The 14,054-nt window shown below is 57.1% G+C and overlaps 1 protein-coding gene across 2 annotated transcripts in view; it reads right to left on the minus strand.

The window, feature by feature from the left end:
- Positions 1-14,054, minus strand: part of LOC111150313 (nucleosome assembly protein 1 like 4) — a 43,030-nt gene that overhangs the window by 7,223 nt on the left and 21,753 nt on the right. For both annotated transcript variants that reach the window (XM_022507767.1, XM_022507765.1), the window contains exons 8-15: positions 13,466-13,607; positions 13,151-13,237; positions 11,483-11,614; positions 10,754-10,825; positions 6,353-6,492; positions 4,973-5,118; positions 2,231-2,253; positions 1,841-1,960 (exon numbers count right to left, since the gene is read on the minus strand). In XM_022507767.1, coding sequence (XP_022363475.1) covers positions 1,841-1,960; positions 2,231-2,253; positions 4,973-5,118; positions 6,353-6,492; positions 10,754-10,825; positions 11,483-11,614; positions 13,151-13,237; positions 13,466-13,607 — 862 coding nt within the window. The remainder of the gene's footprint in view (positions 1-1,840; positions 1,961-2,230; positions 2,254-4,972; positions 5,119-6,352; positions 6,493-10,753; positions 10,826-11,482; positions 11,615-13,150; positions 13,238-13,465; positions 13,608-14,054) is intronic.

The raw sequence follows: 14,054 nt of genomic DNA on the forward strand, positions 1-14,054 counted from the left end.
TGGCGGGGCCCAGGCTGCGCGTCCTCCCGCACCAGCTGGGCCGTCAGGGGTCCAAGCACGCCCTGGTGCCCTTACCAGCCTCTAACAGGGGAAGACCGAGGTTTGAGGTCTTGTAGCCAATCACATCTTAGCTCAGATTGGAACTAGCCTCAAACAGACTCAAGCACGGATTTTCTGAGGTTCTCAGATCACTTTGCTCTGGACCTGATGGGACCTGCAGGGCCCTGCAGCAAACACATCTCACACAGATGTAGAGCAGGGGTAACAAAGTGGGGTACAGCGCCCATGGAACACATGGAAGACAAAACCAGCGCTCCTGCATCCATCCCTCCCGCACCGACGTCCAGTGTGTGTGCAAGGCCGCCAACAGATCGGACCCCTGCAAACCCATCTTTATCCCAACGTGAGTCACAGTGCCAACAGGGGTTCTTCCAAGAGCCTGACGAGCCACCAAAATCACGACCTTCAATCCCATGTTCAGATGAGGACGCCACAGCACAGAGGCTCTACGGCCGTGAATGGAGAAGCCAGGACCCCGAGCCCAGCAGGCCCGGGTGGGGCGCCCCCCACAACCACACGGCTCAGCAGCAGCACCAGCACCAGCACCAGAGGAGCCGGGGGCGCAGGCGTGCACAGACCAGCAGAGCCGTGCACCACTCACCCGGACCAGCCGCGCGGCCTGTATCTTACGTAAAGAGAAACACTAAGTCGCGTCCCGTGCTTTAAGAACTGACGGGTGTGTGATCAACAAAGCGCGGAGACCACTGGGCTAGAGATGGCTCTTCAGTGTGTGGTCCCCAGACTCTGCGGGCTACGCTACGTAAAATGGAACATGTGGTTCCCCAGCTGCTAACGGACCCATTCCACATCCTCGGGCCTCCCGTGGGGCCAGTTCCACCACACTGGCAGAGCAGGCAGGCCACAGACAGCTCTAGTGTCTAGAACGTTCCACGGACTGTGCTGGTCTGCAGACTGCTGTGTCACCTTAAGCCCTAGCAAACACTCGAGCGCTTGGATAAGCCCACACCACACGGACTTGTGTGCCTGCGTGTTCTGCTACCCACAACCACCTCCCAGCGCAGGGACGGACGAACGGCCTTTTCGGAGTGAGCAAGTCTCAGACTACACAGCGCGCACTGGACAGGCCGCGCCCCCCGGCTGGGACCGCCAGCACGGAGACCGTGAGAAGCAGCCCTTCACTGCCTCTGGCCCTAAGCTGCTCCGACCTGCCCGGCTCCTGCTGCCCACCTGAAGCCCCGACAGACCACTTAGAGAACCCAGAACCTTCCAGGAAACACACGTTCTCAGAGCAAGGGAACCATTATCTGAAACATACTACTAGCAGCCCACTAGAAACCCAAACTTTATTCCCACAAATCCAGACGACACAGCAAGCTGAGCCTCGGTTAGGACGAAGAACAACCTCAGGTGACCGTCAGAGGACTGCTGGCGAGGCTGTGCTCCAGCAGGGGAGGGGGAGAGAGGGGCCTGCGCAGCCCAGCCGCCCTTCCGTGCACCACGGGTTTCAAGTCTTCGGGGCCGGCACACCACAGGCTAGCAGACGTCAGCTCCATGGGTAACCTCTTCCTGCTACCAGACCTCTGAAATGGAGATTCTCCTCCCGTTTCCAAGTCACCCAAAGCTTACAGCCCTTCAGCAGGACAGGGTGAGCACTGGGACCTTCCAAGGGTGCTGTCCCTGGATGGGGGTGGCAATTCGTTCTCACAGCACCCAAGCCCTTGCTCGGCCCTCAGCCCCCGACACCAGGGGGCCCCCAGGCTGCTGCTCAGGGTGCCCCACACCGCCGGAGGCAGGCCCCCAGGAGCTCCCATCCACATACGTTGTCGTCATCCTCTATGGCCTCCCCCGTGAAGTACAGCACAGCCCGCGGGACTATCCGCTCACGGAAGAAGTGTCCGATTTCAAAGTCAGAGGCTAATGTGAACTCCGAGTCTTCGTCCTGAGAAGAGAAAACCTCCACGTTAACTCGTGTGTATGGGTGAGCCCCACGCCCCCCGCCCCGCACCCTTGGTCTGGGGGACCCAGCACTGCTGGGGATGGCGGGGCGCCCCGGTCCCACATGCGCCGGCCCCACGCTGCAGTGTCGTGAACGCAGGGTACCCCGGGTCCCCGGGAGGAGGAAGGAGGGACTGAGAAGACGGCGGCCCCGCTCTGGAGATAAAGGGTTTGTCTGACAGCACGAGAGATTTCAGGACGACACAGCACTTACCAGGGACTCTCCGTCTCCGGATGCTACGGGAAAACACAAAACACGCAGGTTACGCTGACGACCAAAGCTTCTGCAGGCACACGGTGCGCAGCCACACGTGTAGTGAAGGTGGGATAGGGCGCACCCGTGCCTCCCACGGCACCCTGACTGTGCCCCCTCGCCCACCCTGGCCTGCCCAGCTTGGGAACGCCAGCTGGGGAGAAGAGTATCCTAGCCCAGCGCCAACAGGTGGAAAGGCCCATCAGGAGCCCCAGACTGTGGCCGCCCCGTGCATTTACGCCTTAAGGAAAGTGTACCGGGGCCTGCAACCCTGCAGGACTGTCGGGAAGAGGACAATCCTCGAGCCTTGCTTCCGAAGCGCCACACTCAGTGGGGCGACACCACGGGCGTCCGCACGGCAAGGGGGAAGGCGCGCACACGGTGCCAAAGCGTCCCTCCCGCGAAATGGAAAGACTCCCCGTGGGCAGGAGGGGGCTGCTGGTCGCTGCCCACCACAGAGCACCCCCCACCCTCCCACCCCAACATGCATGTGTGCGGCTGGCCAGAGCCCGACCCAGAGCCAAGGGCGAGGAAAGACAGGGACTTAAAACCAATCAACAAAGCCAGTGACACTTGAATGATCACGGGACTCAAATCCGGGACTTGAGTGACGCTTGTTCAAGGCCAGGTCTTGCCAGGAGCTGGAGGCTCAGAACACTGGCCTCATCCTGCCTCTCGAGGCCTCTCCCAGCGTGGCTGTTCCCCACGGGCTGGGCACCCCCGTGACAATACCACCCCGCACCACGGTCCCTGCGTCTCGGCACGTGAGCAACCCCCGCAGACTAAGATTTGGGTCTGGGGACGCTGGTCAAGGACTTTTGCTCACGTGACTTTGGGACATGTTTTGTAGACTGAAGGACGAGGCGGGCACCGGACCAGCCAGCTTCTGTTTCCCTCATTTCAAAACACGTTTCCTGCTCTCCGACACTTCTTCCTGGCCTGCCTGATCACCCCCCAACGGTCACTGTACACCTGTTTACAGAGCTCATCACTTGATACGATGTGCAATTCCTTTAAAAATAGCTATGTTTAGGTGTAATTTATCTACCAGACAGCTGACGTGTAAAATTCAACGACCCCTGGGACATTTTTAGAGTTATACAACCATCATAGGAAAGTTTTAGAATGCCGAACGTCACCTCCCTCCAAATTGTGAGTCCACTTAATCTCATTTTGATTTTATTAAATTACTTAAAATCCAATCTTAAGAAACCTTGCAACAAACCACTGCGTTCAGGAACCAAAGCCCCTCTGCTTCACAGCAAAAGCTCACAGGTGACTGCCAAAGGGGCTCCCTGGTCTAAAACAAGGAAACCGAACAAGTCCATCTGTGGCTACTGTCACCCCCGAACCAACACACGTGCATCCCCTAAGCTCAAAGACAAACCCCAGAAAGATGCGGGCCCAAGGCTGAGGGGCGGAGCTTGAGAAGCGAGGGCCCTGGGCTCCGAGATAAAGTCTGGGTCCAAGGCTCACACTTGAGTGCGGAGCGCCCCTGTGGCTGAGGGCAAACAGCTCACACACCCACCAATTACGGAGGCAGGGCCGGCATTTCCACATTTCATTTCAGTCTGTTTGTGTTCATGGACAACAAAGAGGAAAAGTGTTTGATCTGCGCTACTCTAACACTGCGAACTGGTCTGGCCTTTACATTCTCTCAAGTTTAGAAAATTCTGTTAAGACCTGCCAGTATTAAGGCGCCTGCGTGGCTTAGTGGGTTAAGCCTCTGCCTTTGGCTTGGGTCATGATCTCAGGGTTCTGGGATCAAGTCCCGCATCGGGCTCTCTGCTCAGCAGGGAGCCTGCTTCCCCCTCTCTCTGCCTGCCTCTCTGCCTGCTTGTGATCTCTGTCAAATAAATAAAGAAAATCTTAAAAAAAAAAAAAAAAAAAAAAAAAAAAAAGGTGGAGGAAAAAGAAAAAGACCTGCCAGTATTTGGGGTCCCCGGGGGACTTAGTCATTAAGCGTCTCCTTCGGCTCTGGTCATGCCCCAGGGTCCTGGGATCGAGTCCCACATGGGGTTCCTTGCTCAGCAGGGAGCCTGCTTCTCCCCCATCCACCCTTCTCCCTGCTGGTTCTCTCTCTAACAAATACAACCTTGAAAAAAAAAAAAAGACTCGCCAGTATTTACTCTTGAAACCTGCTGCTCACCCTCCACAAGGTCAAACTTTCCATCTTTATTTTATGACTTAGGGGAGTAAAAAATCGGAGTTTCCAAGCTAAGTCTTTCAAACTAGAAATCCAACTACTTGTGTTGTCACGATCTATAAACCCCAAGACCCCTTGAGTTCTACCAAGTCACGGAGAAAAATAAAGCAGAATTTATGAGAAAGAGAGGGTGGGGGACTCTCCCCAAGCTGTGCAGGCGTACCTGGGTTGCAACCAGCGACTGGCGACAGAGGGGGCCTGTAGCAGGACGGGTGGCCCCGGGGCCGCCAGAGGGCCACAGCCCCAAGGTGTGGAAGCGTCGGCTGGGGCGCTCTGGGCATCCGTCCAGCTTTCTCAGTGTGGAGCTCAGAGCGCCCGCCAGGCCTTCCCCTCCTGCTACCCCCTCTCCCCCACCCCGTGAGCACCGGCACCATGGCTCCTGACACAGCAAACGTGTCCTTACTGGCCACGCTCGGCAGAGGACTCAGACCAGACCCCGCGGTAACGATGCGACTTCACAAAGCACGTCATCGGTGTCTACGACGCACCCCACTCACCTTTCAGCGGGCTGAAGAAGTTGAAAAAGGAGTCGTTGGGAACTTGTTTGGTAATTGTTCTCACTGTGCCTCGGCCCTTATGTTTCTGCTTCTTCTTGATTGTTTTGACTGTCACGTTTTTCCCTTTCTTCCAGTCAATAACACACCTATGGGGACAGACAGCCATCTTGCACACAGACATACACCCAGAGAAACGCACGAACGTCCCCAGTAAACAAGGCACAGTGAGAGGCCGAACGTGGACGACGTAGGCAACCAGCCTGCCAGCCGGCACTGCACACCTCTCAAGTCCAGGTGACGGCCAGCGAAGGGGAACTGGCCCAGTGGCATGGGCTGCCACCCCCCCCCCCGCCGCCCCCTGGCAGGGAGCACCATCGGAAGCCGGGGGCTTCTCCCGAGACCCTCCCCAAGCATATTTGCTATGACCAAGCCTGGTCAAGGCTGGGCTAGGGTGCCCAGAGGATGCTCAAGAGCTTGTCACCTGCTGCCTCTGTCCAGGCCCTGGAGCACACCTGAAGTCACCCACTCACAGCCCCGAGTTCTCAAGCAGCTGAGCGGGCGGGACAAGCTGGAGAGGCGGCAGGTGACCGCTGCACCGAGTTCTGACTGGGGCCGAGCGCACTGGGTCCCGGCTGCCAAGTGGGCTGGGCCGGGGGCGAGCCCGCACGCTTCCTCGCCTCCCAGCGCCTGCGCACCCACGAGGACCCCCTGGGCAGCACGTGACTAGTCTGCTCGGGAACGCACCTGGACCGCCGGCCCTGGGGAATGCGCTGTCAGGGTCACCGTGGCCATCATTTTGATAAAGCTCTGAATTGCTCCCGCGGGAGATCCAGGAGTATTTGGTTCCAGTGAACAAGGGTAATCATGCCAATTCACTAATAATTTCCCAAACCAAAGAAGCAGACTTTCCCAAACCACCAAGAACAAACTAAGAGGGAAGAACTCCAGACCACATTCCCTGGTGATCGCTCCTGAAATCACAAGGTGCTCCGCCGTGAGTCAAACACTTAAACGCCCCCCAATTCCCACAGCAAGCAGCTGCCTCGCACCGCCCTGCACGGACTCCGCCCGTCTCTCAGCAAATGCTCACAGCGGTCCTCCACTGGTTCAGTGAGGACAGAGTCCCGGAGGAGCCTAGGGTCTAGTCCTGCATCCGAGGTGGAGACTGGGCCACCAGCCCCCACCTGACACGTGACCTCATGACTCGTGTCCCAGCGCAGGCCGCCACAACCCCCCACAGAAGTCTATTTAACGTAAATCTTGGTCTACTGGGATTTTAAGAAAACTGAAAACGTTTTGCTTTGTTCCTAATTTCTTACTCGCTAAGTTCTAAAATCATCTGTTTTTGTTTCAGAAAAAGTTGAAATGGCACGTTCTTACCCGTCACAATCAACTATTTCAGGACCTTCAAAGGAAAAGGGATCGGCCTTATCCGGCTCTGACTTCATCTTGTACGTTTTTGTCAGGACTGCATTGGTGAAGTAGTCGTTGGGTTCAAAGTGGAACTCTAATACAAAAGACTGAAAACAAAAACTCAGGTAAGTGCCACTTAAAAACCGACAAGCCAGTGAGACTTTACGAACCACATGGTATGTACCAGAGCCCAGCGCCTCTCTGGGCACGATGCCACGGACAGAAACCGTTACTGAGAAGTTCAACAGGTATGGCCACGTATCAAGAAAAGCTTCTTCATTACAAAAATCAGCAGCACCAAGTTCAAACACAAATGACAGGTGGGGGAATACCTGTCGTACTTCAGCCCGAGCAGCCCCTCTGAGCCCCCTCCCCAGCAGAGTCTAAGCTCGCCTGGGAAACCCTAGCTTCCCTCTGCTGCCCTGGCCTCCCCCCTCGGAGGTGGGGAGGGGGTCTGGACTAGCCGCGGAAACCAGGCGGCAGCGTCCAGCCCTCCCCTCCTTTGGCACGTGGGCTCGGGCAGAGCACCGCCTTCCCTGTCACGCAAGGGGGCCAGACTCTTGGTGGGGTGGGGTCGGGGGGCATCGACTGGGCCTCCTCAAACCACACCCAGGACAAGTTCAGCCTTTGTTCACCAAGCGCCGTGTGATCTGGGGAGCAAAAACGGCCGCAGGATGTGGACAAAGCAGCAGACACAAATCCAGTCAAGGGGCAGCAGGGAGGATCCTTATTTGCCTCTTAGCGTGTATGAGCAGCGGCAGCACCGGCAAGGGTGCTGGGAAACCAGGCCCACTCGGACTGTAGGCAGCTCTACAAAGGACCATCTAACAACATCAAGAAATTAGAGTAAAATAGAATTCTCTGACCCGGTAATGCTACCCTGAGGTGCTCATGGGTTGGGAAAGCCACCTGGGTGCCGGCGTCACCGCTACGTGCACAGACGCTCACCTCAGCCCTCGTTCAGGGAAGAAAGGAGGACGCCAGCTCAGTAAGTTACAGAGACTTTACAAGTATCTGTGAGGCCTGCAAGTGCCGTGTGACCGTGGCGAGTCACTCTGCGTCTCTGTGCTACTGCTTCCTCATCTGCGAAGCGGAGGAACAGCCTCCCACCTCTCTCCCCGAGCTGGTTAGAGGACTGACCTCTGGAAGCACTTGGAAAACGGTTTATACAGGCAATGCTTGCTAAATGGTAGTTACTTCAATTTTCATTACTAGGACACAACTTACCAACTGGGAAAAAATAGATTTAAAAGACTAAAACCAAACCACTTCCACTAAGGATAAGGGGAAACCGCGTCCTGCAGAGCTCGAGGCCCCGGCCTGGCAGAGAGCAGGCACAGCCGCGGCACCCCACGCGAACCCCCTCTCGGCTCCTGGCCCCAGCCCAAGGGCGGCGGCACCCACCCTGAAGCCGGAAGCGAGTGCTCAGTCAGGGAGGAGGCTGCTAGGAGCCCAGAAGTCTGCAGGCTGTGCCCGCAAGCGTGGACGGGCACCCCAGGGGACAGGGAGGGCTCACGAGCGCCACGCAGGGGCTCCGCCTCACCCCCGATGCGGGCGCGGGTCACACTCTTCTTCTTCATCTCCCACTTCCTTTCCCACCAGCTCTCCAGACCGAGCACGTCATCTCCCTTCTTTCACGTTCTCCTATCTTCTCCTTCCCCAGGGCCTCTGTCTGGTCGAGTGTCACACACGACTACGGATGAATCAAGAAAGGGTTCAAGGGGCGTCTGGGGCTGGCGCAGTTGGTGAAGCGTCTGCCTTAAGCGCCTTTAGCTCAGGTCACAATCCCAGCCTCCTGGGATCGAGTCCAGCACTGGACGCCCCACTCAGCCGGAAGCCTGCTTCTCTCTCTGCCCCTGGCCGGCTCATGCTCGCTCGCTCCTATCTGAAACGGAAGGAAGGCAGGGAAGGAGGGTTCGAATCCAACAGAAACGGGCCCAAAGATGAGGCCGCCTCCATCCCACACCGTCCCCTCTAGCCAGTCAGCCGTAAGCACACAGCGGAGGCCCAACAGTGCCCGTACTTAAGTGTGAACTGAGACCCCGCTCCCGCCTAGCGGGGTACACGTGGCCGCTACCGCCCGTGCCCGCCCTGCCCGCGGGCCCTGCTGGCCACTGCAGTCCGGGCAGACGGCACAGGGAACTGTGCCACGCTTGGAATTAATTCAAAACGGAGACAAAACCACGATGACTACAAAAAAACAAAATGTTAAAAATATGTAAATGAACATTCTCTGGCCTTATAAATGTTCACCTCCTTGAACCCAGTAAAACTGCACTAAAATGGATCTAAACGGAGGAAATCACCCAAGTTCTAAACAAAGATTTGGGGTCAAGAATGCCAGTGATAATGCAACAGCTGAGAACGGGGCGGAGGTGGCAGCGGCGCGCGTGGACCACGGCAGTCAAGCACTTCCCGGACTACGGAGGCTACAGTAACCATTTTCCGCCCAGCAGAGCCGGGACAACAGTGTCCACACATGTCACCCCGCTGTGCTGCAAGAGAAGCGTGGAGACCCTGGAGAGGAGCAGAGGTGTGGGCACGGGAGAAGCAAACACACTGGCCCGGGTTCATTCGGACGCCGGGTGGTTCGTATTTCTAATTTTACCGTCTAAAATATTTCATGATAATTTTGAAAAGACGAAGACTATGGGGAGCCTGACTCCACAGGGGAGACATCTGCTGTCCTTTACACCTCCCTGTTCTTCTCAGCGTTGCCCAGGCAGCACGCATGACTTCCCGACAGGGCAGGTGCCTGGCCCGTGCTCTACCCAGACTAGGGCCCTGCCTGTCTGGGAGACGCAGTAACAGAGGGAGAAGAGCGTCAGGCTGAGAAAGAAAACAGACCCAGGAAATCACCAAACAGAGTCTCCTAAGAGCAAAGGAAGAAAAGAAAGGATCGATCCAAAGGGGAAAAATTAATAAACGGAGTCTGCACGACGCACAGGTGAGAAAGAAGTGTCAGGAGAGAAAGGATGGAGTCTTCCAGAGCGCGCTCCCACCCCCCAGATGCAAGCCCGCGGCCTCCGACTGCCCCATGCGGCCTCCGGGGGGGCGCCAGGGCCCAGCCCCTGCACCGGCCAGCCAAGAGGCCCTGCGATAGCCCCACTAACCAGGTGCAGCAGGAAAGGGGTTCCCCTTGGCTGGGAACAGGCATCACTCCAGCTCCTGCCCAGGCCCCCACCAGCCGAGAGGAAGCTGAATGTCACCTCCCAGAGTGAGGTCAGCAGGAAAAGTTGAAGGGACACATCCCGTGTGTCCCCCTGTCCTTTGCCTCCAGCAAGACACCTCCGCCAGGACCAGGGAGGGAAATCCCACGAAAGCTGGCCCTCATCTGTGACCTGGAGCTAGTGCTCTGCGATGGGAAGGGAGGAGCCAGACCCCAGGTCCCGGGCCGTGTCCCCAGGGCCTGAAACCGAGAGCCACAAGTCAGTCAGTCAGAAGCCACTGGAGCTCCTGTGGCACCGGAATGGAGCCCGTCAGCCACAGCTAGGCTAGCAGGCCACAAACAGTGCCTCCACGAGGACCCACTCACGCAGGGTGATGGGCCCATTCCCTGGAGGAAAGGAAAGGCTGGCTTCAGTCAGGCCCCTCTCGGCGCAGCAGGTCGTGGGGAAGGGCGCTGTGTGGCGGCCAGAGCAGGACCCGCTGTTCAGGTTTGCCCATCTGCAGCTACGTCTCGGGTCAAAGCCAGGAGACTTTGTTCACGGGCATCTCGGCTTTCTATTAAGGTGCTGCTAGGGAACCAAACCGAGGGTCAGAAGTAGGGGTGGGGGTGTGGCTGCCAGGTGGTGGGTACTGAGGAGGGCACGTGCTGAGATGAGCCCCGAGGGTCACACCCAACCGATGAGTCACTGAACGCTACGTCGGACACCGACGATGCACGTGCATGCGCTTGCTAACTGAACACAGCGAGGACAGATGGACACGAACAGACAGACAAGAGTGAAGTGCCGCTCGGATCTGAGTGCATACCTGCCACCCTGCTTTACAGACGTCAGATCCTCACAAACCTGGGAGATGCTTAGGAGAAAGACACTGTCCCCTCTGACACAGAACAAGCCAGCCAAGAGCGGCACATGGCGTGGCAGACACCACGGCCAAGGAGTCCTGGGCTACGTGGACTCCTTCACCTGCCACAGGCAGCCCGTGGCCTGAGCTGCCTGCCAGGATGTGCAGCACTGTTGGGCAAGACCCAGGAAGGCCACGTGAGAACATTCTAGTTCTTGGTGAGCAGCCTGCTCAGGACCGGCCGACCACCCTGCAAGTGTGTGGCCAGCTGTGCAGCTCCTGCCACGGCTCCGAGCCCCTCACCCTCAGAGCCTGACCTGTTTGTGCCAACCAGGAGCTCCATCCATCAGCACTCACCATAGGCTGCCCAGGGTCTGAAAACTTCACTTTGATATCCTGCAGGTGCTTCAAGATCGGTTCATCATACTCCTGATTAACAAGAGAAAAGAAGAAATTTCTACTGGGCTTTTCCCAAACAACACACATGTCCCCCGCCGGGGCTCACTAGTGCACGCAGGGGTCAACAGGAAGTCACACACATCTGTGCAACGACGAGCAGTCAGCACCATGGTGCCACTTCTCTCTGGTCCGGCGCACTGGGAACCATCCAGGCCAGGCAGGGAGGGCAAGAGCCTGACTTGTTTTCACACGACCACCTGCTGCCGCTGCAAACAGGGATCAACCAGGCCTGCTGGGCCTCATGTCTCTGAAGAAACATCTCGGGTCAGCTTCGGACCCTGTTGGCCAATTTTCTGGTCTCCTGCCCGCACACCTTCCCACTTGTTCATTCACAGGAAGGTGGGGAAGGGTCTCGAGTCTGTTCAAAGGCTTTCTGCGTAAGGCAGCAGGCCTCAGGAAGAAGGTGAGACCACGCCAATCGTGGCTCAGCTGCAGAGGGGCAGGCTTCCCAGCAGCACGACAGCGAGACCCCCACCTCAGGAGATCGAGACCACTCAGGTGAGCTGCCGGGCACACGAAGTGCCTTTCCACCCACCGCGAACAACCGCTCAACTCTCGGTTAAGTGGTTCGTAAGTAAACAGTTACCAAGACTAAAAACTCTCTCTGTAAGGCAGAAATCTGCTTACCTGGACTAACTCACTTAGCATATCTACATTTCTAAAGATGGTGAACCAGAACTCTGGAATTCCTTTGGGGTTTGGCTCCTCTGCTGTTGCTGCTTCTTTTTCTGCTATGACTACTTTATTTTTCATGTCGCCCTAAAAAAAATGAAGATGCCAAACAGAACACTTAGCACAAAACAACACATTTACATTCGGTGGCTTAACACAGAGTGTAAATTTCGGAATCCTGCACAAATGTCAAAAACTGTGTACTCCGGGGGTGCCTGGGTGGCTCAGTGGGTTAAGCCTCTGCCTTCAGCTCAGGTCGTGATCTCAGGGTCCTGGGATTGAGTCCCGCATCGGGCTCTCTGCTCGGCAGGGAACCCACTCCCCCCCCCTCAGCCTGCCTCTCTGCCTGCTTGTGATCTGTCAAAAAAATAAAATCTTTAAACTAAACAAGAAAAACAAAAAAACAAAACTGCGTTCTCCGCACCTGCAAGACCTCCACGCACGTTCCACTTTAAATGTTCCTAGGCAATCAGAGCACTCCCTTCAGAGGTGATTCTGTGACATAATTTTAGAAGACGGTACAATGCCATCAACCTCGGGGAAGGTGTCAAGTGCCACTCTATGAGACGCCCATCCCGGGACAACCAGCCACCCAGCGCCCGCCAGAATCCAGTGCCCTGGCAACAAGGAGCGCCGAGCAGCGTGTCCGTCCGACAAAGAGGAGGCTACAGGCATCCAGGAAGGAATTGCTCGCCAACACCGGGGGGGCGACTGGACAGGCTACATGTGACGTGCAGAAGCGGCTCTTCTAACCTCGGGGCCCCGGGAACGGGCAGGCCCAGGGAGGTCGGGCACAGCACTAACCGGAGCCACGGCACGTGCAGCCACTCCGTCATGTGGCAGTCTCGTGTGAGAACGACCGTAAGGGGCTTTAGAGAGTAACAGAGGCTGGTATTTCTTGAGCTACAAGGAAATGATGCCCAACTAGGCTCAACCACAGCCACAGCCTCAACTAGGCCAGCTTCTACGGTATGTCTGAAAGATCAAAGCACCGGTCACTACAACCAACACACACTGCAAAAAAATGCCTACGAAGGAGCCCCGATGGATTAAAAAAGGACAAAAGCTACTTGTCTTCCCAACAAACTTTGGCGGACCAAGTTACCCTGTAGCGCACTGGATCTTCCCGCGGCTCTGGAACGGGGCCGAAGGCTGTGAGGCGAGGAGGAGCTCCAAAGCCCAAGGGGCTGGGGGCGCCACAGCTACCTGGGTCACCGCCCCAGTCCTGGAGGGTGGCGGCCCGGACCCCCCACCAAGCCCTCTGCACAACCCTGACCCCGCAGGGGCTGCCGACACAGGGGCCCCTCCCCTTGTGGGACTTCGCTTCTGTCTCGATGGAAGACTTTGCCGACGTTCTCTTTTGGACTCATCCGATCCCACATCCCGCCATCCTGTGGCACGGAGCTGTTTAGACACTGGAGCAGCGGGAGCCTGGCCAGGTCACGGAATTAACGGACACCGGACCCACCGGCCGCTCCGTGGTCCGATCAGAAAGAAATCGCAGCGGCCAACCTCAGGGCGAAGAGGCCCCCGTCGTCAGGGGCGCTGTCCTCTGTGACACTGAGACAGACTTCCTACTCCCAGCGCCGCTGCAGCAGCCCCAGCTCGCTCGCAAACACTCACCGCCAACTTATCCTCCTCTTCGTTGTCACTGTGCCACTCTGACTCGGCGTCCGTCGGCTCCACGTCCCCGGTGATGAACTCCCTTCTCTGAGTAAGAATGAGACCGTCTTAGAGTCAGGGCGGGTTAGTCAGAAACTCGAGGTCAGTTTGTACATCACGTCTGTGAAAAGCCCGTGAAAACCGACGCTTTTATAACGTAAGATTCTAAGTCTGGGGCTTGAAGGAGAACCGTTCGGGATCCTCCGCCCCGCAACGTGGGGCCCTACGAGAAGGATGCACGGACACGGCGCGGGCAGCGCAGAGGGAGCGGCCCACCTTGTCGAAGAGGGGCTGGTACAGGGCGGCGTACTTCCTCTCCAGGTCGTGCACCTCCTCGTAGAACTTGGCTTCGATGTGGGCGCAGCGCACCTGCAGCTGCTTCAGCGCGTTGATCCTCCTCCGGACGGCCTTCGGCAGGCTGCAAGAGCCAAGGAAAAGGAAATCACCCTCCTGCCTGCGAAAGAAGGCAGTGCGCCTGTCCGTCTCCTTAAGATAAACTCAGGCTAACAGACAACTCACATCCTCACTCGCAGAAATGAGCCCCTCAACAGCGTTAGAAAGACGAACATCCCGGTAGAAGGGGTTGGGGGGCCCGGCGCGGACAGGGAATCCACAAAAGAAACAAAACAAATAATCAAGCATGGGAAGAAAGTTCAATCCCACAAAATGTCCGGACGCCTGGGTGGCTCAGTTGGTTAAGTGGCTGCCTTTGGCTCAGGTCATGATCCCAGCGTCCTGGGATCGAGTCCCACATCGGGCTCCTTGCTCAGCAGGGAGCCTGCTTCTCTGTCTGTGCACGCTCTCTCTCTCTCTCTGACAAATAAATGAATAAAATATTTAAAAGAACTGCTGTCTGTTCCTTACC

This window comes from Enhydra lutris, unplaced genomic scaffold (genome assembly GCF_002288905.1).
Source record: "Enhydra lutris kenyoni isolate GAN:26980312 unplaced genomic scaffold, ASM228890v2 scaffoldscaffold22, whole genome shotgun sequence".
NCBI lineage: Eukaryota > Metazoa > Chordata > Mammalia > Carnivora > Mustelidae > Enhydra > Enhydra lutris.